Raw genomic sequence first — 27,325 nt, forward strand, 5'->3', positions numbered from 1 at the left:
AGTTTCTGTTCTCTACCAAATGTTATGAGACTTACACACAATGCTTATTACCACAAAACTCAGATCAAGTTCAAATTTGGGTAGTGTCACTTTTACCGTTCTTCAGTTATGTCCCTTTATAACTATATGATATGCAAGTGGGGGCATCATCTGTGTCCACATGTGGACACTATCCACATTTATTCTAGTTTCCAGACAATAACTTGTGTTTAAGTGTATGGATCTCTCTAAAATTGTACTACAAGGTTCCATACCTCAAAGGAAAGGCTGGGATTGAGTTTGGGGGTAATTACTCCAAAGGGGTCAAAAAGATTGGGGGAGGGGGGATTTTTTCCACCATTTTTTTCTTCAAAATTTTTGAAAAGTTTCAAGAAGAAATCTTCAATTGAAAGTATTGCACAAAAGATTTTTATACGACCACAAAAAAAAATTGGGGTCGTATATTGCTATCACGTCTGCGTCGTCGTATTCGGAAGACTTTTGGTTTCCGGACAATAATTTTAGTTAAAGTGTATGGATCTCTATGAAATTTAATCAAAAGGTTGAATATCACAAACCAACCATTTAGGAATTAGGGGCCAAAAAGGATCCCAAAACAAGCATTTTTCTAGTTTCAGGACAATAACTTGTGTTTAAGTATGATTGCTCTGAAATTGTACCACAAGGTTCAATACCACAAGTAGAAGGTTGTGAGTTTTCAGACAATAACTTGTGTTTATTTTGCTAATTCTTTGTATACAGTCTGAAAACGGATTTACTAAGTATTGCGCAACAGCACAGTGTATTGCACAAAAGCAAGAAATCTTCAATTGAAAATAAATTCAAATCATATAACCAATTGCAAGTTCTTTGACTACATTTATTCTGTGTTAAAAACCTATAATGTGTCAAATATTTAATTACAATCCAAATTCAGACCTGTATCAAGCTTGAATATTGTGTTCATTTTTGCACCAACTGTTCATGGTTGGACCTCTGCGGTCGTATCCAGCTGCGCTCAGCAAAGCAACTTATTATATATTAATTCTTTGATTTAGTTTTAAAAGATATACGTTTTTGTAGATCTGTAGTACTTAATGAAAATATCTGATATTTGTGGTCTATTTTCTTATTGAATTATAAGGTCTACTGTCTTATTAATACCACAAATAGGCATGCAGATGGGACATATTTTTACTTTATTTACTGACCTCTTTTGTTTGGGATTAATTGTAATTATAACATTATAACGAGACTGAAAAATGTTTTTTTTTTTTGGGTAAGATACACAATAATTTTACCTGGTGTAGCCATGCATAAAATGTATATTGGCATTTCTCTTCAAAAATGACTTGTTTAATGTACATTTTGTGTGTAATTGAAAATCTTTTCTTTTTTCTTGGGAATAGGCTATTAAAAAATGATTTATGTACTCTACATGTGGAAATTTTGTGAAAATATAAGAAGTGGCAGTTTCATTGATAAAAAATAATATGGACTCGTCCAGGGTCAAGTTTGAAGGTCATTTAAGTGTATGTACATGTAAAAAGAAAAGCAAATATAATTCAGTTTTAAGAAAACAAATTTTTCAAATACATTTTGTTGTACATTTTCTGCTTGATAGATTAAAAAAAATAAGAGAAATAAGTCACCATCTGTTCATTTTTTTTTTGTTACATTCATGCTTGTTCTGATTTAATCAATATACATGTATGAAAAATTAAACAGTTAAAAGGTGAACTAATAATAACTTAATACAATCAAATTGTATAAGATTCAATAACAAAGACCGGTCCACATCATAATAAGTAATAGGGGTAAACTGGGTATGGAGAAAATGACAGATATTTTAAGTTCATTTTTTGTTATAACAAATAAAAATATATCAACCAAAAGTTTTGCTATAAACATGTCATTCTGTATTGGTATAGTTTTTGGATCTTTTATTTGTGTATTTAAGGCAATAGTAAGTTTGGGCTTTAAAAGTCTACATAATTATTGACTTTATACAGAAATTTCACCCTTTTAAAACATTCAAAGTTTCACAAATAATACATGGATACAAAGTAAAATCAATTCTTAAAAAAACATTGCAAAAAATTTCATTCTGATTGGTATAGTGGTATTGTCATATAAAAGTGCTTTGAAATGAACCGTGGTATAGCAAACATCAAATTCCCTCACAAAATGTCATCACACACTATAGGTCACTATTGAAATAGTTAAGAGACAAATAGAATTCCAGAGGTGCTTTTAGTCATATAAATCATATAAATCCAATTGATATTTAGAAATAAAAATTGGATCTGCTGAAAAAATAACTAAAAACCAATAAATGTTCCAAACTAAGGAAAAAAATGAAAGCCAATAAAAAAGATGTTCAAAACAACAACACATGACAAAATAATTAATGAAATATAGATAACCAAAAAAATAGTTAAAAAACAATGCATTAGAACAACCTTCATGTAACAAAATCAAAACTCAAAAGATTGGTTTGACACCATTTTCAATTATCTTTACCTTTATTTTAAGAATTCCATACATCTGTTAAACGAAGGGATGTTATATTTAAGTTAAGTTTGTTATATATATATATCGATGAACCCTAGCTATAGAGACAAGATTGGAATCATTGCTCTATTAAAATTGCTTTGATTTGATGCTTTGTAAACTAAAACATTATCCTTGCTGCTATCTAGGTAAATGTTAAATGTTTGGAAACTTAAACTAAACAAGAACAAATGAGTTTAAAAAGTTAAGATAAACAGAGATAAATTTCAGTATATACATTAAAAAGATTTATAAAAAAGAAAAATGTTCAGTAACTGATAATTATGTTCGGTGTTTTGTAATGATAAAAAAAAAAACGGAATTGAGACAGGGGTGGTACTTTAAGTTTGTATATAGCTTAAGGCATATCTATTAAAGTTGGATGGATGGTGGTAATTTTAGAAAGAAAGTCTAAACAATTATAGGAAATAATCAATTAACATTTTATGCATAAAAGTGACAAATACAAAGTGCTATCTGACATTCCTCTTCCGCCCATAGATTAATTCTGGGACAGCCCTTAACTGTATAAGGAAAAGTAAAGGTGTTTTATTGACCAGTCTGCTTCCAATATTATAAATAGGCACACTTTTTTTAATTCCTTTATTGGAATATTTATAATTTTTTGCTTTGACTGGTTTGATCAAATAGGGATTGAATATCTGAACTACGTTAATGAATTTTTTTTTTGGTATTTTGATATGCATTGCCATGAAAAAAAGTTTTTTCAAATAACAGTTGATGGAGCCAAGTTTTCCCATTAAAACATCTCCTTGTACTAGGTGATGAAATGTATAACATTGAATTTAATCACAATTTATTTTTCTTAAATAATATAATTTTATGTAACATTTTTAATTTCAGCTTGCATTTTACCTTCAAGAGAACTCAGGACTTTTAGAGAATTCCACCAAGAAGGTTGTTCGTACATTGGAGTCATTATGTGAAAAGTGTATGAAAGCCAGAGAGACAAATCATGTGATGGCAATGAAAACACACTATTTTTCATTTGTCGTAGCAGAAGCTGGCAAAGTATACAAAGAAAAGGGTAGTCTTGATGAATGGATTAAACAGTAAGTTGGTATAATATAAAATGTGTTTTCAATCTTGCAAACCCATTAAGGTGGTACCAAACACCTTGACTAAAACTAATTTGGCTCGTTTAATTTTCATAAAATTTTGACAAATTATTTACTTTGACCCTTTGACAAAAATATAAAAATTTCAAAAAACTTGAACCACACGCTTTATCTGAAAAATTTCTTTGGATATACAGCAGTTTGACAAACACTAATTTTTGATCCTTGAGAAGCTTAATATTTCCTTAACAATAGAACGCAATTAAAATGATCAGCTGATTTTTACAGAGTTATCTCCCTGTAGTGTTATGTACCATCTTAAGGTATAGTAATATGATTCTGTGTTAGGCAGGTGCAAAAAATCTTCTGATCATTGATCTAGAGCTCGAGGCATTTATCAATTGTGTGTTCATTCATTTTTGTGTATTCATTAATTTTTGTGTGTTCATTCATTTTTGTGTGTTCATTAATTTTTGTGTGTCCTGTTTACATGGTTTAAGCTTAGAATAATTGAGGAAAAAGTGAAAACACCTTTTACAGCCGATTTCAATGAGTGTGTAGGCAAAGGTAATATCTTTGGTTAGCTTGCTTGCTAGCTGAACAGTGAAGTCATTGTTAGGTTAGGTAAACTACCCTCCTTTAAGAGTAGACTAGTCCAACAGAAAACCAACCTATCTGTCTGTAGAACTAGGCTACTTTGAAAGGAGGGTAGTATACCTTACCTAACAATGACTTCACAGTTCAGCTAGCAAGCAAGCTAACCAATGATATTACCTTTAGCTACACACTCATTGAAATCGGCTGTAAGGAGTTGTGATAAGACATTTTGTTGTCAAAAGATAATAACAAAATTTGTGGATGAAAAGATGAATCATTGTCTATACATATAAATGGTATAAAATCAAGTTAAACAATATCATAGAATATAGATATATTTCATTTATTGCATTGACAGCATATTTTATACCCTATGCAGCTGTTTGAGGAATAGTGTTCAATACAGTTCTAAAAACTTAAATCATTGATATGTCTGGTTGATTTGTTCTTAAATTCAATTATACTGACTTTAACTTCACTTTGAGGTTAAATTTAACAGACTTAAACATTTAGAATATGACTTAAACTGCCACAATGTTATTCTGATAGCAGTAGCATGGTCACCACCAGTAGTAGTAAAGAGAATCTTCAACTTGATATGGTTGTAAAAAATGACACATTAGCTCAGAATCAGAATAATGTATGTGGGCTTTGTGACAATACATGAAACTTGTTACATTTAGAGCTAGCACTTTCAAATTCAGGCTTAGTGTGTAAATCTAGTACAATGGAAGATTCATATTTACATTATATCAATGTGTTTTTTGTCCTGATACAATATTTACGCTTTAATTTAATGGTTTAGGATTTAGCCAATCTGATTCTTTCCTTTTCAAAAGATTGAACTGTAGGTTCATGCTGTTTAATTTTTATGCCAAACTAACAAATATATCTCTGAAGTATAAAAAAAAAAGATTTCTGCATAGGCGCATTTTACTTCAAATAATGTGTTCTTTTTAACATAAATATATAAAATATCCACTCACTGACCACTGTGTTTGTGTTTTAAAAATACCCTATAGCAGCTTATTTGTTATTGGGTAATTTAGTTTCCTCAAATTATTTTACTTACGGAAAAATATGTAAGTAGTCAATTTATATAAGTTAATTCTGCATTTGTCATCATTCACGATTTAACTTTTTTCAGCTGTTTCAAATTAAGATGTATATCATTGTCAGAGAACAAACAGACATGACAAAGCAGGAAAGATAGTATAGATGATGACCAAAAAATTTTCTTTTGCCACCAACGGATTCAATCTTTTCAGATTATAAATCACTTGCATCTTTTAGACAGCCAAAATGGATCAATCATTATTAGAAATGAGGTTAACTGTTAGTCATATTACGTTTATAGCAGTCTTTTTTGAGATATTGCAATTGATGAACTCTGTTTGTATATGAAGTTACATTTCTGTATTTTTAGGTTAATTAAAGGAAGACAGTCTGATGGATTTTCTGTAACACAAGAGAATTTGATTAGAGAATCAATAAAGCAATTTCTTTATTCTGATTGCCCATTGTTTCATCAGTGTGTTCGAAGTTTAGCACCTGTAAAAATTGTAAGTTAACCATGTCATTTAGGAACATATAACTGCATAATAAGATTTGATGCTTCAAGGAATGTGTCTTTCTTGGCCTACATCTATGCTGGTGTTAACAGATGTTGCCACGTTGGACATTGCCATCACTTGATGTACATTGTTGATGTAAAAAAAATTCAAAAATCTTTATCTCTGAAACCATTGGCCAAACTGGACCAAAACTGGCCACAATCATCCTAAGAGTATGTAGTTCAATAAATATGTCACATATATTTGCCAAGCTAATATAATGGCCACTGTGGCTTAGAACATAGGGTCAAAATCAATTTGTTTAGTTCATATCACGAAAATTTAAACATATGAAGAGATAAAAAGTAATCTAAAAATTCTAGCATTCCTTCCATTGGTCTTAAATCATCAGTGGTCTCCCTAGAGGAGTTATTATAAATTCGTCAAAATTCAAAACAACCATATAACTTTCAAATCAAAGGGCATTAATTATTTCAAAAATAGGTCAACACATATATAACTCATGTATGGTTGCAGGTCTGTAACAACTCATGATGCAATTTTTATACAAACTATTTGCTCAATATATGTAGTTGGTCTTAACTATGAAGAAAAGTTCCTCTTCATTTAAGTTCAGTGGTGGTCTTTAGGTCAACAGAAGGTAAAATAGCACAAAGTGAATTTGAATAATAAATGTGGGTATATGTGGTTGACATAGCAACCCAATTACCAAACAACACAACAACAAAAAAGACATCTTGAAGTCAACATACAGTTTTAACCGATATATGTCTCACTGGTATGCCCAAGTCTGAATTGCCTCGAATCTAGACAAGTTGTAAATACATTTCATTGTTGTTCCCACAAATTTCATTTAATCCTGGTAAAATGGGAATTTTTGAAATAGCATCTTTGTTTGGGAAATTATTGCATCACATCCATAACAAAATCCATATTAAAATCATTTCAGATGGCTTTACATTCATAACAATAAAAAAATCACATTACTAAGATGCTAAAAGGCCCTGGAGAGAATATTGGTATAAGTAGAGAATACCAAAGACCTAACTGCACCAAATTTTCAACAGTTGAAAAACCCACCTAAGATATTACTAGACAACCACTAATAAAGTTCCTTACTTTAAACCTGCATATTAAAATCTGATTGCAAATCAGTTTTATATATCAATTGACCATTATTTAACATCACTAAAGCCATTGAACTAAGAAATATTCATGAAATTAACCGTTTTATGTACTGTTCTCAGCTGACCTAGCAGAAAAATATTCTTCATAGCTTCATGTTGTGTTTCCTGACAAATTCCACCTCAAACACTGACCTTGCCAATACATGATCTTCCAATGGATGCTTTTTTCCCTAAAAACTTGGATCACAAAGCAAATATCTCTATGCTTCAATGTCATATGACGTGTTTTCCCCAAAATGAGCTCAGGTCCACTGAGGCAGTTCATTCATAAAATTGAAATTGGAACCTCTTGTATTAGAATTATGACACCTTAAACATTTAACTTTCAATTATTGCGATTAAAATAGGGGGAAAATGAATGCATTAACCTTACAGTTGGTTTTGATTAGTATTACATGGCTATAAAAACAACTTTCAAGGAGATGTTCAAATATATATCAGTAACATGTAGCCTAATAAGATGGTTCAAATATATGTGCCCAAAGGCTGTATACGTTTTTTACATGTTTACACCCCACTTTAAAATACCCCCGCTTTAAAAAAGTGGGGGTATAATGTTTTACCTCTGTCTGTCTGTACGTCCATCCATATGTCAGTCCATCCGTCCGTCCGTCCCATGATTATTTATTGTCGCATTTTTCTCAGGAACTACATTACAAGGATTTCTGAAATTTGGTTTCAGCGTTTTAAATGAGTCAGCTATACCATGTGATGCGTTTTCAGATTCATCCCTCAACAACTTCCTGTTTACCGAACACTTACATCATTTTACAAATGACATCCAAGTAGTTGAAAACTTTCGTCACATTTATCTCAGGAACTACATTACAAGGATTTCTGAAATTTGGTTTCAGGGTTTACTGTAAACCAACTTATTTTCACGGATACTTTATTTCGCGTTTATCCCTTTCTAGTTCATTTCGCGGCGATTTAATTTCGCGATTCTCAAATTTCTTCATGTAGATAGCTAAGGAAAAATCCAAGTTTAACATATTTGTGAAGATTTATATTGGCGTTATTTTTCTACTTGCGAAAAACGCCAAAAATAAATCGCTCGCGAAAATTAGTTGGTTTACAGTATATGAGTCAGCTATACCGTGTGATGCGTTTTCCGATTCATCACTCAAAAACTTCCTGTTTACCGAAATATTTGGGCGAGGGTATCATTAGTGAGCAGTAGCTCACAGTTTCACTTGTTTTGTAGGGTGATGATCCAACAGCATTAAATGTCCTGTCACAAGTAATTAATGGACAAAGATTCTTCAATGATGATAAAACATGTACAACTTGTGGTGAAATTAAAGCTGAGAAAAAATGTTCTGCATGTAAAATGGTAATGTATAAAGATTAATGTATGAAACTAAGTCACTGAAACAAATCATTTTAATGTGATTAATCATTGTTATGTATATATATTACGAATAGTGAACATTATAAAATCAAAACAAACTTAGTTGAAATAAAAAAACAAAGTCAGTCTTTTAATGGAAAAATATTTTTGAAAAAGAAAATATATTTCTTAATTTTTCAAGCTAAACAGATGAATTATGTTAAATCATTATATGAATACATAAACAGTATGGCAGTCTGAAGTGCTTGATGAAGATGTTGAAAAAAGCTGATTTTGGGAAAATGTTTTATGCTTACCATTTCAGGGCTTTCAAAAAATATTTGTGTTAGTCCGGCATTTTTTATTTTATCCTGATTTTAATCTTTTAAGACTAAGTAACAAAGACAATCATGCTAATCAGTTGGGCATCATATAAACAATGATTTACATAAAACTTTTGATACAAATTCGATGTCCTGACGTAAACTGTTAAGTTGACAGTGCATCATTCGAAGTGTGCAACATTAGCGTACTTATATCTGTTTTAAGAATCTTTATTTGTGCAAAATTACATTGTCAAAAACTTTACTTTCATTTTTAGAAGGCACATTTTCTTTTACCTGATGTTGACTTGACAATGGTAAAACACGGATCAGAGACGCATACGTAAAATCGGTGCACATTTACTATTGAGTTTAAGTAGCTCTTTCCACGTTATTTATTCAAGAAAATACTTGAATTGAACGTTGGATAATGGTATCAATGATAATTTTAGCATTTTTGAAGAATTTGGATGCCTTCGGGTGCGGGAGTTTCTCGCTGTTTTGAAGACCCATTGGTGGCCTTCGGCTGTTGTCTGCTCTATGGTCGGGTTGTTGTCTCTTTGACACATTCCCCATTTCCATTCTCAATTTTATGCATAAGTAAATCTCACATGCGCATGCTTGTACTAGTTCAAACAATGTGGTTATGACGGTTTTTTGCTTAAAACCTTTATAATTACCTTTTTAAATTTTTCATCAAATCAAATTTGTCTAGTTCTGAATTATGTTAAAATGGCAAACCCACGTTAAATGTCAATTTCAGGTTCGGCACAACAAATCATATATATAATTTATCGGTCATGTCAGGAAAATACGACTGTTTGTAAGCCCTGTACATTTGTGTACCACTGTCAGGTACAATGAAAATTATCTCTTGTTTCCTTGCAATGCTGCAAAGAATTAACCCTAAAATCGGTATATCATGCAACTACTGTATTTTTCTTGTTAATATTTTTGTTAAGACAAAAGGCATTAATTTGATCATATTTCAATAAAATACCTGATATAGTTTTGTTGTGTTTTTCATTGCTCTCCTTTAATTTAAGCTCTACAGCTGATCAATATAAAAAATTATGTAAATACATGTTTGTCTATTTATCTTGTAGGTTAATTACTGTAATCAGACATGTCAAAAACTTCACTGGTCTACACATAAAAAGTTCTGTAAGAGTTTAGCAGGTTTGTATCATGTACATTATATTTTAAAAGCAGAAGCATGGTAAATAATTGATCTTACATGATCATAGCTTAAATTATAGTTTATTGGTTTTGTATTTCTATAAACATCTTAGCCTACATGGGCCCAAGCACCGGTTATGAAATGTTATGAAACTTATACACAATGCTTATTACCACAAAACACAGATCAAGTTTGAATTTTGGTGGCATCACTTTAACCGTTCTTCAGTTATGTCCCTTTATAACTATATGATATGCAAGCGGGGGCATCATCTTTGTCCACATGTGGACACTATCCACATTTATTTGTAATGTTAATTTCTCTCTTATTATGAGTAATAGGACAACTATATCTTATATATGCAAGGTCCTCATGCCCGTCAGACAGTTTTCATCTGACATGGACCTCATTTCATGGATCAGTGAACAAGGTTTAGTTTTTGTGGTCAAGTCCATATCTCAGATACTATAAGCAATAGGTCTTCTATATTTGGTGTATGGAATGATTGTAAGGTGTACATGTCCAACTGGCAGGTGTCATCTGACCTTCACCTTATTTTCATGGTTCAGTGGTTATAGTTAAGTTTTTGTGTTTTAGTCCGTTTTTCTTATACTTTAAGCAATAGGTCTACTATATTTGGTGTATGGAATGATTGTAAGGTGTACATGTCCAACTGGCACGTGTCATCTGACTTTGACCTCATTTTCATGGTTCATTGCTCAGTGTTAAGTTTATGTGTTTTTGTCTGTTTTTCTTAAACTATAAGCAATAGGTCAGCTATATTTGTTGTATGGAAGGATTGTAAGCTGTTCATGTCTGCCTGGCATGGTTCATCTGACCTTGACCTCATTTTCACGATTAATTGGTCAATGTTTAGTTTTCTTGGTTGAGTCTGTTTCTTAGAAACTATAAGCAATAGGTCAACTATATTTAGTGTATTGAATGATTGTAAGGTGTACATGTATTTCTCGTTTGGTTTATATGACCTTGACTTCATTTTCTTGGATCATATTAAGTTTATGTGATACTTTTAGTAAGCTTTATATTTAGGACTATTAACATAAAATCAATGGTCAGTAAAGAAGGCGAGACATTTCAGCGTGTGCACTCTTGTTCCATAACTGTCCAGTTTCTTCTCAAGCCTGTGACAAATATCACTGAATGTGAGACAACGTTACTAATCATATTGATTTTAGGGTTTCTTCTTTGATATGATTGGGTGAATAGTCAGTGTTCATTCATGTTATGCTTGATACAGGTTAATCTTCGTTCTTTTATTTTTTTAATTGATTTTATAAGGGTTTTTTATCATTAATCAGAATTGTGCATAGATGCAAGTGGGCTAATTTAGGCTCTTTTGAGCATCCATTTTCTGACTAAGATTTTTAAAAGATTTGAATTTTTGTTCCAATAGACCACTTTGAAGTTATATCCTTCACCAGAAAAGTTCATAAATTATGCGCGCCTTTATGATGTCATTTATCAGATGGAGGGGATAGCCTGTATCCCTGCACTATTAAAGTTCATCAAGCGTCTTCGTAATTGCCATTATGCTGGATAAACTAGAAATAATGTTTGTTCCGTACAGGGCTTCCAAAATTATTTTTAGCCAGCCGGACATTTTATATATTATCCCGATTTTAATCCCTTAAGACTAAATAAACAAAAGGCAATTATGGTAATCAGTTGCCGAGTTGGCCATCCCAATGATTGACATTAAAAAAAAACGATATTAAACTTTCTTTGATTCAAATTCGAAGTTCTGATGAAAACTGTTAAATTGGCAGTGCATCATTCGAAGTGTGCAACATCAGCGTACTTATATCTGCCTTAGACTCTTTATTTGTGCAGAATAACGTTGTCAAAAACTTTACTTTCGTTTTTAAATCTAACCGGATGTTATCTTGACAATGATAAAACATGGACCAGAGACGGATACGTAAATTCCGTGTACGTTTGCAAAGCATGAATGAGTGCAAGTAGCTCTTTCTACGTTATTTCTTCAAGAAAATATTCGAAATAAACGTGATATAAAGGTATCAATGAAAAGTTAAGCATTTTTTAAAGAAATTAGGATGCATAATTAAATTTCACACCTGTGTGCGCATGTACTAGTTCAAAGATCTTCGGTTCAAACAAAGTGGTTATGACGATTTTTCATTTTCACCTTTTTAATTTTTTCATCAAATCATATTTGTAAACGCATTTCTGATCATTTAAATCTTTTTGACTAAATTGATTAGATGCAAACCGCTGAAATGTAAGAAAATAACTTTGAATAGACCGATCAATGTTCAGTTCAAAATAGTTTACCTGTCACCTGAACAGGTAAATTTCAGCTGTTCGACAACTAATTAGCCTTGATTAAAATGAGAAGGTATTAAAGTAGGGGTTGTTTTGATAGTACTTAATGATCATGTCACTTTTATGACCGGAAATGTGTGGCTGTTAAAGGCAAAAGGTTGGGACAAAAAGATTGCGAATTATGTTAAAATGACCGTCTCTTAAGAAAGCCTTGAAAACTAAAAAGTAGATGACCGCTTCATGCTTTGCCCAGCCGGACTTTTACCGGACATTATACAAATGTCCGGAATATATGACCGTTTTGGAAGCCTTGGTTCCGTAGGTACTTACCGGTAATCATAATTCCCTAATGACAGCAGTGCTGATTATCAATTATAAGAATTTAATTGGCAGAATAATTCGTGCAATATAGCGTCATATTTTTTTCAACCGCTCGCTCAATACGGGAAGGAAGTGATGATGCCTCTAAACACACGAAGGGGTGTTCACTGAAACCAAAGTTTTTGACTGAAATGCAACAAACTCAAAAGTAGTCTATTCTTTCCCATACATGTTTTAAACAGGAATTACAAAGACAAATGCAATCCTCATTTTTTAGAGGAAGATTTATTTTGTAATTTCTTCTGCTGGAAAAAAATTAATTGACATTGGCACACATTTAGCTTATTTTATCTACTGAACTAATTGCCTCTCTTTCTTAAGAATGGCAGTATAAATACAATATATACAAAAGTGCTATATCATGATGTTTTTTTCTCACCATCATACCTCAATGGTAGACTAAAAATCAAAGTGCATATAACTCCTATTATCTTTCCACCAGTGATTTCGATCACTTTTATTGCATTTAGAGGTATAAATGGTTGTATTATAAAATGTATTACATTTAAAATATTATTAAATGATTGTTTTTGCATCAGTATTTGATAAATGCATTCTTATTCTTATCTTTCAGAACAATATATAAGAATTGAAGAAATGAAGAAAAAAGAAGAGGAACTTAAACAGAAAGAAGAAGAATTGAAGAAACATGCAGAAGACATTGAAAAGAGGAAAGGAGAAATTGAAACATTAGTGGAACAAAAAGAAGAAATAGAAAAACAGATAGCTGAGCAGTAAAATAGACAGATTTCTTTATGTTCAATAGCAATTGTAGGTTGATTATATAAAGTTACCATTGTCCTTCTTTATGTATGTCAGAATTGATTTAAATTTTATGACATGCTCTTCTCAGTAGCTGATGAGAATAAATCAGTTTTATTTCACAATTTAATCATCTTATATCTAGTAGAACCATGATCAACAATAGTTAATTTTGACTACAGAAACTCATTGATATTTCATGAGTATTTCTTAAAGTGAAATTATATTTAATTATTATTGTTTTAATTTTTTATAGTTTCTGAATTAGGATTTGTTCATGGCCATGAGTTCTTGAATTCTTTAATTAAGGAATGACTGTAATATTTTTTCTGTCTATGAAGAAATAACATAAAAAATGTGGTGCACACTGAATAACCCGCGTACCGGGTTATTTTAAAGTGTGCACCACATTTTTTATGTTATTTCGAATAGACAGAAAAAATATTACAGTCATTTCTTATAATTTAATTCTAAATTCCGTTTTAAACCGGAGTAAACCATGAAAAAACGTTGATGACGTCATGGTCACATGACAAAATAATGTCTATGAGCTGATAAACAAAACAATGTCAGCCAATCAGAAGACGCGTTACATCCAAAATTAAATTATTCCTGAATGTACATGTATTTGCTTTGACTTTAAGCAACAATAATGAATCAGTTTTAATTAGTGTTGTTAACCTTTTGTTGAACTACTTTAATTAATATTTGCATTAAGCCTGTTGTGATAGTTTTATGCCCCACATAGGGGCATTATGTTTTAGGTCTGTGAGTCCGTTCGTCCGTCCGTCCGTCTGTCCCGCTTCAGGTTAAAGTTTTTGGTCAAGGTAGTTTTTGATGAAATTGAAGTCCAATCAACTTGAAACTTAGTACACAGGTTCCCTATTATATGATCTTTCTAATTTTAATGCCAAATTAGAGTTTTGACCCCAATTTCACGGTTCACTGAACATAGAAAATGATAGTGCGAGTGGGGAATCCGTGTACTATGGACACATTCTTGTTTAAGAATATAGTCTGTTTATATTTTATTGAAAAACTCAGTTCTGGAACATTTTGATTACACATAATGGCCTGTATGAAATTTCCATCCCATTTTCTGAGGAACTCTAAATCATTGCTTTCTGAAATTTGGAATCAAGCTTCATGTTAGCATGGTATACCGTTTGATGCATTTTCAGATTCATTGCTCATCATGTCAACTGATACTTACATTGAGGGTATCAATAGTGAGCAATAGCTCAGTTCAACATGTTTAATCTTGCTATACATTTACGGTTAAACATTTTGTTTTGGCTTCTGTTCATCATAAAATTTGTTCAACGAAAGATTTCTACATTGACAATTTTGCCCTGTAGTTTTGTAGGTCCAAAATGTATATGTTAATGGTACACTAAATACCTTTAGTTGTATTTTGAGAAGGTAGCATAGTCAATATGATTTGTTGTCATTGAGAAAAATGACATGGCTTTATCAAATAAAGAAATCAATTACTAATCCCAAGAATTTACATAAAGTATACTTTCCAGAAATACAAACAACCCATATTTTCTTTTGATTAGATTAGATAAGAATTTTTTTGTAAAATTATTAAGTACAAAATAATTGTACATATATTTCTTTTTTGTAGAGTTTGTGCAAGATTATGCATTTAAAGGAGGACTTATAATAAGAACCATTATTTGGCCCCTAAAATTGCAAAAATAATTTAATTATTCGAGACTTTTAAAATTTTGTTTATTTTTTTGATAAATGAACATGTAGATATGATTTTGACGCTTTATTGCAGAAAGGTCACTTTTCATGTCACTATGGCATAATAAACATGTCAAAAAATGGCCATTATACACTTAGTTTTTGGACAAAACAGTTTTGAGCCAAGGCCTTTCCCAAAAATCAGTTTTATGGTAATAAAAACATTTTTGGCAGTAAATTTTTATACACTACTTTTTAGCTATATAGGCTACTGTTTCAACTTGTAAAGAGTTTATTTCTTATCAGTGTTGTAATAAGAAACCGAAAATTTCCATGGTCTTTGTCTAGGAATAATGCAAGTTTTTGATTACAGGCAGTCAAGGTCAGCATGGTCATGGCATGATCAGGGTCAATACTAATTATCATTGGCCACAAATATTTTAATTGACCAATGAGGATAAAGTGCATGCTAACTTTTAACAAGCGTCTGGTTGCGCCCGCATTATCGCAATTGCAGTGGATGCTACTAGACGCTATTTTTGTTTTGCAAGAAAAGTAAAGATTTTCAATTTTCCACCCACCTACACCCTCTTTACTAAGTTTATTTTTATTATTTTATTATGTCTAATGTTGATTGTATAATTTTGTTTGTTTATGTTTTGTAATTTGTTTACTGATGGGTGGCGGTATTTATTCCCCACCTTTGCAATTGTTGTCATTTATTCAGTTTTGTTTTATGACATAATTGTCCATCACTGTCAGTTGTATAATGCTTTATGATATTCTGAATAAATGACCTTTTTCACAAATCTTAAGTTAGATATTCTGCAAATGAACTCGCATCCTTGGTATCCATTTTCATGTCTTTATTTAGACAAGAAGAAAAATTTAGCTGACAAAAATGATATTTACACACATTAACATCTTTGTAACAGACATCTTGTAGCAAAATTTCTCGGCTCATATCTATATATAGGCTATTCAGATAGTTTTTGCAGTTTTGCACTGGATTGAAATTCTAACATTTAACTGTTTGCAGCAGAAAACTCCTTGATATCCTTTCTCAGATATCCAAATGCAGTACAGCTTTCTCTCAATAAACATGAACACAGATAATATGTTTTTGTTTGTTTTTTCTCTACATGTGGAAGTAGTTATTAATGTATGCAAAACAGACCTAAATGTTATGAAAAACAAGGATTGTATTTACAAAACATGTATTTTATGTAGAAGAACACTAAATGTATAATAATATTTTATGATGTTTTTGAATTGTTTGTTTTTGTTCAAAATTAATTTGTTATATTTTAGATGTTTGATATCAATTCTCTATATTTTGGATTCTTGTAGACTTGTCTTGTATACTTTAAACTGGTTGAAATTTTAGGAAACACATTTTCAATAAATGTTCTTAAAATTCCATAATTATCAAGATGCAATCATGAACTAGCAATAACCTATGTGCTTTTAATTTTGATTGGAAATTAAGTTTCTTTGAAAATGTTCTTTTTGCTTTTGCATCAAACTTACATATTTTATTTTCCACATGAAACCACAAAAGCAAACTTTGGCAGAACTGTTTCAGCTGAACCTAATTTTTCATCTGCCCTGACCATCATATATAACATGCCCAACCGTGTGGTTTCCATATTAGATTCACCAAAAGGAACAAAGTTAACCATAGTTGGTACCATATGCAAGTTAGTGTAAGATTTCTTACACGAAACATAGTGAATGGGAATTATGTAGACATCTAATAATATCTTACTTTAGCCTCTATATATTGTCATGTAAACATTTGTAAAATCACAAAATAAATAAAGTTATAATTTTTTTTAGTGAAGTCCATGTTTTCTAAACTTTATTGTATTTGGTATGTTTATTTAGGTGACAGTAACTTATTACTTATTAATTTATGTAATACAGGGTTAACTGTTTAAAAGTAATTTCTTTTCCACAATCTTGCCCAACTGCTATCACAAAAAACAAATGTAAAAAAGAATTATTTTCTTAAGTATTTTGAATATCATTGAAAGCAGTTGAAATGTACTCAACTGACTTTTTCTAACATTTGTTACCGGTAAAATCAAAATCATTTGAGCCTATAAATTTGAATAAAAAAAATCTGGAATCAAGAAAATTACACAGATATGTTGTTGTTAGTTGATATTAAAATATGATACTGTATTTACTAGGAGAATTGTCCAAGTATTTCTGCAATTATGCAAATTTAAATTGAAGTTCACTGTAACATTCCCATGGGTTATTCAAAGATATGTCAAACTCAGTCATATTATAAGATAAATTCTCAGAAATATGTTTTGGTCTTTACAAAAGTGCATGGTTATTTCCATATTACTAAGATCATAATATAAATTTCAGAAATTTTATTGGTCTATTAAATTTACAATTCTTGGTCAAATTTTATAATTATATGTTAAAGCATTCCGTCCAGCAGTGAAGCTGATCATTTGGTGTAAAATTATTACAGTTATTATGTTGATGTAAAGTAATAATAAAGTTGATGTAATATATGCTTTTAAGAATTTATCTGCCTGACTTTTCTCTATGGTTGTTCCTAATCCAATGCTGTTTAATGCATTCCAAGACTACCAAAGAATCTTTCTAGACAAAATTAAATGACATAACAGTGAATGAAAATTTGGAAAACAATTTAAATGACTATCTAACAAACTATTCCTGTCTTTCAGTCCTAAATTAATATGTTCTAAGGTTTCTAAAATGCCTTTTGAGGTTTTTCCATCACTTTGCATCTGTTGTCTTTTTAACTGTTGTCTGTAAACTTTTCTATAAAGATCTCCTCTAAAACTGCTCTGTAGATTGAAACAAAAATTTGTCTGTTTCGTCTATAAGATGTCTTCTTTGAAGTTTTTGATTTTTGTCTAGGTTGATCATATAATACGGCTACCGGTAATAATAGAACATAGGGTTGAAATTGCAGGTATTTTTTTTCTTGCCTGCAACGAAAGTCACGATTGTTATAAGTTTTCTGCTAAAGTCAGTTTGATAGGAACTACTGGTGATAGATCCTACAAAGTACTTTCAGCACATTTCAATTTGACACTATTTATAGGCCCTGCCCCCTAGATCATGGTCCAGCAACTTTCCTTTATCAATTGGCAAAATCAAATGCTCAAACATATCAAACGAATGAAAAACAACTGTCATATTCCTGACTTGGTACAGGCATTTCCTTATGTAGAAAATGGTGGATTAAACCTGGTTTTATAGCTAGCTAAACCTCTCACGTGTATGACAGTTGCATAAAATTCCATTATATTGACAACAATGTGTGAGCAAAATAAACAGACATAATAAGTAAAAATGTGAAAAATTGGGGTACAGCAGTCAACATTGTGTTATAATCTTAATCACTATAAAAACAAATAACTATTTCAACAAAGAAAAAACAAAATGGCATATAGGCACTCAATAGACAAAGTACATAAGCAAAAATGAAAGACAAGAATACAAAAATGACACTAGCACAATAACACAATGGCGAGATAATTGAATACAGAGCCATGCCAAAAGTATATTACAAAAAATGGACTAAAGAGTTAATGTAGAAATATACATAGTCAAATAAAAAGAACACTATAAAACATAATTAAGATGATAAACAACGTCAATACCTAGAATCTATAATTCAAGACCATCATGTATTATTTGTGAAGTTGATACTTAATATTTATCAACAAGGTCTTGGTATCTTACGATGAACTTTTTTTAGAAAAAGGACGAGCGAGACGTTCTTTGACATAACCCTGGTTCATCAACTTTCTGCTCAGACACTGATGACGTTTTATAAAGTCTGAGTAGCAGCTAGTTAGAAAATCCATAGCTGGTTTACATTTGCCTTATGGTCTGAAGTTTCTGTCTGGCATATGTCTGCTGTCCTTTTCCTCATTCTCATTATTCAATGACCACTTAAAAACTTTTTTTTATGCCCCTGCAACTGAAAGTTGGGGGGCATATTGTTTTACCCCTGTCCTTTCTTCCGTCCTTCCGTCAGTCCGTCCCATTATGGATATATAGTTATTCCAGATAACTCCCCCTACAGTTTGAATGCTAAGGAAGTTTTCACTTTGCTGGCTGTTTGTACATATACATATATTGAAGGCGTGCATGTGGTCAGGATTTTAATTTTTATTAATATTTGCTCTTTTTGGAGATAGTTGAACTTTGTCATTTTTGGAGTATATACTCGCATAACTCCTATAGTTTGAATGCTAAGAAGTTTTCATTTTGCTGGCTGTTTGTAAATATATTGAAGGTGTGCATGTGGTCAGGGTTTTGATTTTTGTCGAGCCTGCGACTTTTGTCGCAAAAGCGAGACATAGCGATCCTACATTCCGTCGTCGTCATCGGCGGCGGCAGCATTCACAAATATTCACTCAGTGGTTAAAGTTTTTGAAATTTTAATAACTTTCTTAAACTATCCTTGATTTCTACCAAACTTGGACAGAAGCTTGTTTATGATAAGATAGTATCCAGAAGTAAATTTTGAAAAAAAAAATCCTGTTTTTTCGTATTTTACTTTTAAATGGACTTAGTTTTTTCTGCCAGTTAACATTACATTCACTCTGTGGTTAAAGTTTTTAAAATTTTAATAACTTTCTTAAACTATCCTGGATTTGTACCAAACTTGGACAGAAGCTTGTTTATGATCAAAAGCTAGTATCTAGAAGCAAATTTTGTAAAAATTTATGTCCTGTTTTTCCATATAAATACACTTTAAATTTTTCTTCCAGTTAACATTACATACAGTCTGCAGTTTAAGTTTTTAAAACATTTATTAGATTCATAAACCATTTCATTAACTGTATCTATTATGTGCATTCCCCTTTCACACTGAAAACATAGACAACACCAAAAGTAGGCAAGACACTGGGTTCCGCGGAACACTTACAAATTTTTATAAATATTTGCTCTTTTGGGAGATAGTTGAACTTGGTCAATTTTGGAGTATATACTTGCATAAGAGGTGCATAACGTTTCCACATAACTACTATGGTTTGAATGCTAGGACATTTTTACTTTGCTGGCTGTTTATACATATATTGAAGGTGCGCATGTGGTCAGGGTTTTGATTTTTATTAATATTTGCTCTTTTGGGAGATAGTTGAACTTTGTCATTTTTTGGAGTATTTACTTGCATAAGAGGTACATAGGGTTTCCAGATAACTCCTACAGTTTGAATGCTAGGAAGTTTTCACTTTGCTGGCTGTTTGTACATATATTGAAGGTGTGCATTTGGTCAGGGTTTTGATTTTTATTAATATTCGCTCTTTTGGAAGATAGTTGAACTTTGTCATTTTTGGAGTATATACTTGGATAATTCCTCCAAACGTGGAAAATAAACCTAAGTGCTCCCATGCTCAACTTTGTGTATCTTAAAAAGTTCTCCATTGACATTGTTATAATACAGTTACTTCAGAGTGGAGTGCGGGGGCATCACTTTGTCTAGTTTCACTTGATTCTTAGCACGCCTGACCTAAAGGGCCATGTGAGCATATCTCACAACTTAGTGTCTGTTAACTTTCCAAAAACTTCAGAGGGTTGTTATTATCCTTGGGGTATCTAGTTTTAAAATAGGTGTTTGATGATACAGCAAGCCAACCAACATTGCTGTCAAGGCTTAGAATAGAACAAAGAAGTAAAATGCAAGTATTGTAACTTATTTTTGAAAAACATTTATATTTTGGGGTAAAGATTGCATGAAATGAAATGCAATCAAAACCCTGTGGTACTGACGATATCTATATCTTCCAAGGTTGATCACTACCTGTGATAGTTCAAACAAAATAGTGCAGTGAAGTGATCATTATTTAGATTCTATCCAGTCAATGTCATGCAATTTATTGATGATATGTTATACTTTGATATTTAAGTTACAATATGATGTGTATTTGAATTACCATACTTGTCAGGTAAACATTTTTTTTTATTAAAAATTACATAAGTAATGCATGGTGTATGAATCTTATAAAAATAGGGTTTCAACTACAAATATAAAATCCGACCGTGCAAGGGCTGTATAGCCAGTCAATGTCGTTAAAAACTTCCATTTGTTGAAATATAAAATCATGAACAAAGGAAGATAACTCCAACTCAAATTTGTAACTTGCCTAGCAAAATACAATTCAATATTTATTTTAAAATTCACAAAATTGCAAAATGAAAGCAATCTTTACCCTTTAGTGCTCACAAGCACTTTGATTGAGGTTTTGACTATGATGTTGAAAACTATAATAGATAGAGACTCTTAATAGCAAAAATGATGTGGACAATTTCTGCAAATAAGTCAACATAACTGAAATCATTAGTTGCCTCCTTAAAGTTTTGATTGCTTTGGAATAACACATTTTACCCATTTTGTGTTTTATGTTACTACTGTATATAGAAAATAACTAAATAACAAAAAATATCAGCAAAATAAGATATGCAACAAAGACAAGAAGGTTATTTCCCTTAAATTATTTTTTTTTTAGTAATTTTTGCATTGTATGCAAGAAAATATTCAATTTTTGCATGGGAAATGTTATCAATTTTATGCAAAAACCCAAGTGAGCAATAGGGGTTCCTTGAGCTTATAGTTTTGGATATTATGAGGAATGGGACTATTTTTTTATACTTAGATTTATTACAAGGTAACAAGTTGTTCTGACAGGATCTGACAGGGTTCAATTGACCTTGACCTCATTTTCATTTTTCATGGTTCATTGGTCAACGTCAAGTTTTCACGATTATATTAAAGTGATAGGTCAATTACTATTATATTTGCCCTTGATCTTGACCTCGGACATGCACAGCTCTTATTGCTGTTCTCCAGGTCCATTACTCAAATACTATGAATGTAAGCACCAGGGCAACTATGTGTACAAAATGATTGTAATGTCTGTGTGACAAAGTTCATTTGACCTTGACCTTATTTTCATGGTTCATTGATGAATGTAACATTTTCAGAATCGGGTTTACTTTTATTATAAGAAATAAGTAAACTATACATGTACTTGGAAATTGAGAATTATTGTAAGGGGGATACCTGTCCGTCTGACGTGGCTCATCATATTTTCATGGTTTATTGGACAACATTAATTGATTAGGTTAGTGTCTCAATTACCATTAATTATAGGTCAATTATATTATGTGTATAGAATAATTCATTTCAGCGTATACACTTTTGTTTATGAATAGTCTGGGGATGACATTGACCAATTGCATTTTAATATTAAGGATAATGAAATTTGGTAAACAAAAGTGGAGACTAAATTTACTAACATCGTTGACACCAAAACTTTTTTTCCATTGTATTCCACTTCGGTTGAATGTTTGCACAAAGAAATATTTCTTCCTGAAAAAAAAAAAACAACGTCTGAACCATTTATTCCTGAGTGTTGTATGATGTCAAAGAAAGTGAACAACCACCAAAGCACGTGCAGTACATCAATAAAAACTACACAAGAAATATGCAAACATAAAAATAGCACATAAAACGTTGTCTCTTTCTAATTTTTCGTCTATAGTTCTATCTTATAGCAAAACTCGCGAACAACACGTACCGTGATAAGAACTGGGAGAAAATTCAAGTGCTCTGGAAGGACGAACAGTTCGTGAGTCCTCTAGAGTGGCATCCTTCCTGTTGTCAATGACAAGAAAAAATCTAGAGAATTCACAATTAGCATTCCTGTCAGAACATATTCTTTCGTTGCAAATACTGTCACGAGCAGCGGGCACAATTGGTCTTAAATGTTAATTTTATACCTTTTTGTGTTATTTGCTGTTGTCGAAAATAAACTTCTTAACATCTAACAGATATCAAAATTTTGCCCGAACAAAAAGACGCGCAAAATGAATCGTCAAAATATCATTAAAACGATGAAAGGTGTAGCAGGTTGTCTCGTCTGGTAGAAGACCAAGGTGCTTCACACTAGATGCCTCATGTTACGAAGTTTCCGTCTGTCATATTATCATGTCCATTGTTTTTTTTTATCTCATTATCATGGTTCACCGGCTGCTTGAAAACAGTTTTGTTTTATCGTGTGAAAAACTTATTTACTATGAGCAATAGGATAACTGTATTTGGTATAAAACATCCTTTCAAGGTCTACATGTCCGTCAGACAGGTTTCACCTTACCTCGACCTCATTTCGTGGATCAGTGATCAAGGACTAGTTTTCATGGTTAAGTCCGTATCTCAGATGCTCAGTATAAGCAATAGGTCTGACAACTATATTTTAAGTATGGAATGATTATAAGGTGTACATTTCTGACTGGCAGGTTTCATCTTACCTTGACCTTTTTTCATGGTTCAATGAATTTACAATGTCAAATTTTTGTGGTTTCGTTTATTTCTCAAATACTATAAGCAATTGGGCACAATATTTGGTGTATGGAAATTGTCTGGTAGGTTTCATATGACCTTGACCTCGTTTTCATTGGTCAATGTCAAGTTTTCATGGTTTTGTCAGTATATTGAATATTATAAGCAATAGGTCAACTATATTTGGTGTAAGATTGTGTAGTGTACATGTCTGTCTGGCAGGGTTCATCTGACCTTAATCTCATTTCATGGTTAATTGGTCAATGTTATTTTTTCATGGTTAGGTTTGTTTTTCAGATGTTATATATATATATGCAATAGGCTGACTATATTTGGTGTATGGTATGATTGTAAAGCGTACCTGTCTGTCTGGCGGGGCTCCTCTGACCTTGATCTCATTTACATGGATCATTGATAATGGTAAGTTTATATAATATTTGTAGTAAAACCTTCATTATATAGACTTTCAACATATGTTCAGTCATGATAAGTATTAAAAGCAGGCGAGACATTTCAGCGTGTGCACTCTTGTCTTGGTGAATATGTTCCATGCATTGTGCACACCTATATTTGATATAATCAGAATGTAAGTACAGTGTATCTATCTTTTTAAGCCTCCTTTGCTAGGGAACTCAAGTTATTATGTACCATAAGCTGATTCTTCAAATAGACAGACCAGAGGATCAGAAACGTTACTTTTTAAAGTTTATATATGTTAACTTTTACTTCCGTCCAATACCTTAATTAGGCCCAACAGCCGATAGTACTGAATTAACTACTCTATTGTACACTTATAAAAAGTCTAGCGCAAATATAGTTCGTAATTATACATGTTCTTTATACAATAAGGAAATGCGGTACGATTACCAATGAGACAACTACCTAACAGTCCAAAGGAAGCGTATTTTAGCAACAATAGGTTACCGAACGGACTTCAACAATTATAAAAACACGTACCGTATAGTTTGCTATAAAAGGCACAGACAGCAACCAACGGTAACCACTGAATTACAGCCTTTTGAATTGGGACAGACACATATAAAACGTTACAGGGTTAAACATGTTTGTGAGCGTTCAACCCTATACCATTACCCGATACAGTGGTGTAACTGCACAACATAAATACAAAAGACACAATACCGATATATGTGTATTCGCTGTTTCTGAAAGCTACACGTAGTTCAAAGTCAATAGCTACTAATAATTAAATCATGTTCTCCCAGACTAAAGTATCAGTCAATACACATAAAATGAATTTAGTGTAAAGGCGTCATAAGGACGACCTTGTGTGGACCTTTAACTACTTCAGACTATGACATTAAAAAAGTACCCTGAGGTTTTGAAACTAAACATTTGAGATTAAAATAAGATCCACGCGCAGTTACATAAAATCTAAACATTGTCGAAGATCAAGAGGTACGGATATTGTTTAAAAGGGACCTTGCCATCATAAAAGGGAAAACTGTCGTTAAATACACAGAAGCTGTTTCGATATCTGCATCCAATAAATGTTAAACAACGAATATTTCTGCTCTACCGACTTAATTTGGTACAATTTCATTTGTTAAGAAACTTATTAGAAAATCTTGTTATAAATCTTAGTACGTTAACACTGGTATTAACTTTTTGTGGGAATTTTAAAAGTTCGGATCTTCGTAAGTCCTAGATATGCTGCTTCTGTTTGAGAGTCAATTTGGTTACCATGACAGTTATGAGTTTTTATTTTGCCTATTTGTTTCTTCTGTCTCGATTTTTTTATGAGATTTTTATTTTATATCTAACCAATAGTCAAGTTCCAGATTATGATCACATACTCTAAATATTGTGATAAGTTTACGAATTTCAAAGTTTGAATTTGATAAGTGAAATTATCTCTCTGTATCTAAATTATTTAGTTTCAGACACGTACTTGTAGTAGATAAAGAGTTTATTTTGTTCACATGGATTTTCAAAATTATTTGTATAGAGACTGTCAAATGATGATTAGAAATTCCAACCGTAATCACAGTTGTTCAGTGATTTAATCAACTTCCTTTAAAGTTTTGTCAGAAGATAGCTTTTTAGGATGAACCATCTCTTTAGAGGTTCATCAAAGGATTTGTATATAAAACTAACTAACTAACCTACTAGTTTTATTCAGTATAAAATCCAGTACAAAAGGGTCATTGCTGAAATTAATAAAAATCAGAAAGTACCAAAAAAAATTATAGAAACAGCAAAAAAGACAAGACACACACATAAATTATCATGATTATGCAGTTATTCCCACTGATGAATTTCTGATTATAATACATTTATATATATATATATATATATATATATATATATATATATATATAAATGACTGAATAATAGCCAACGATAAATCTTACGGTGCGATGGATCATATAAATATGATACAGTACACTACAAAATATAATATATAACCAGTCTAAAAGGGTACAACATCACCAAAAAATGACAATAAACGAACAAATGTAACTATAAATAGTCCGGATAACAGATATCCTTCATCAGTATGAGCACGATGTAAAATGAATCGGATCAATCTATTCTGATTATTAAACTATAGCAATCTTGAATTCTATACAATAAAAAAAGTGAAACAGTTTCACCCGAACATCATATGTAGAGACGCTAATAAATTTTTAAAATTTCCAAAAAACGACTCAAAGACATGCCTAAAATGAAAATAGTAATTAGAGATATGAACTGGCACAACTCTAAAATTCCAAAATGACGTCAGTTAAGATGTTACAACAACTGCGTGTAAATACATTCCCCAAAAAACAGCACTGATCGATGTAAGCTGGTAAAATATGTCAAACAGAGGCTGCGTATTTATCATCCCAAATAAATGGCAGTTTTATAATGAAAAGAAAAAATAATAGTAAATTTGGGCTAAGGTTAAATAATTGGACGTGGATGCGTACTTGTACATCCCTACCAAATGAAAAAAACCCTGGTATTTAAACTAGTAAAATTCCAAAAATTCCAAAAGAATCCTTAAAACTGTAAGAGTCAAGTAAGAAAGCCGGAGTAACTGGAAACAAATGATGTCAGTCGGGAAAATGAGTGATGGTAGGGAAAATGAGTGACTCATTCTATGTTTTTTCATTTATACCCTCTGGGGAAACTGTCCTTAGCTTTCTTATCCAAAAACCTTTCCCGAGCAAGTCTTTCGGCCCTTGACCAACCCTCGTTGTGGTCTATGATAGTGATTGTAAGGTTTTTGAGATCAGATTGGGCGTGCCACATCGACACTGAAGAAGGTAAACAACATTCGTCGATGTCTGACTTGCCAACAAATACTGAATACTCAAACATTTACTTGCCACTCCACTGGGTCTGTGTACACTATATTTTGTAATGTAACCTGCAAAACACAGAATGTTGTATACCTTCTTCAGTGTCGATGTGGCATGCAGTATATTGGCGAGACAGAACAATCATTCAACAAACGCATGAATGGTCACCGAAGTGACTACACCTGCAAGCCCGACCTCCCCGTAAGTCGTCATTTGAGATCACCTGGGCACGCCCAAGCTGATCTCAAAAACCTTACAAGATTTCACAATCATAGACCACAACGAGGGTTGGTCAACTAGGGCCGAAAGACTTGCTCGGGAAAGGTTTTGGATAAGAAAGCTAAGGACAGTTTCCCCAGAGGGCATAAATGAAAAAAACATAGAATAAGTCACTCATTTTCCCTACCATCACTCATTTTCCTGACATCATTTGTTTCCAGTGTATATATGTCTCTGTTGCTTCGAAACATTCAATTTTGTATAAGTCTCAGGTTTATATTCCCTTTTTAGCTTGTAATATGTATATGATTTGTTTTGTTCTTCACCTGATAAACGTGAAAAGAAATATTTTTCATATCTTTCTTGTAATCTATTTTTCACTGCACTGAGATATAAGTTTTCCTTAGACTGACAGTGTTTCTTATATTATTCCAGATATGGTTTATATACTTAATTAAATCCTCTGGTATATAAAAATATATTTTGAACATCTCACATTGTACAGAT

The 27,325-nt window shown here is 31.8% G+C and overlaps 1 protein-coding gene across 1 annotated transcript in view; it reads left to right on the forward strand.

Annotated features, from left to right (window-relative positions):
• Window positions 1–13,623, forward strand: part of LOC127730334 (ankyrin repeat and MYND domain-containing protein 2-like) — a 63,133-nt gene extending 49,510 nt beyond the window's left edge. The window contains exons 7-11 of the mRNA XM_052238705.1: window positions 3,397–3,605; window positions 5,635–5,770; window positions 8,174–8,302; window positions 9,729–9,801; window positions 13,062–13,623. Coding sequence (XP_052094665.1) covers window positions 3,397–3,605; window positions 5,635–5,770; window positions 8,174–8,302; window positions 9,729–9,801; window positions 13,062–13,225 — 711 coding nt within the window. The 3' untranslated portion in view covers window positions 13,226–13,623. The remainder of the gene's footprint in view (window positions 1–3,396; window positions 3,606–5,634; window positions 5,771–8,173; window positions 8,303–9,728; window positions 9,802–13,061) is intronic.
• Window positions 13,624–27,325: the final 13,702 nt, after the last annotated feature.

This window comes from Mytilus californianus, unplaced genomic scaffold (assembly GCF_021869535.1).
Source record: "Mytilus californianus isolate M0D057914Y unplaced genomic scaffold, xbMytCali1.0.p SCAF_2, whole genome shotgun sequence".
Lineage (NCBI taxonomy): Eukaryota > Metazoa > Mollusca > Bivalvia > Mytilida > Mytilidae > Mytilus > Mytilus californianus.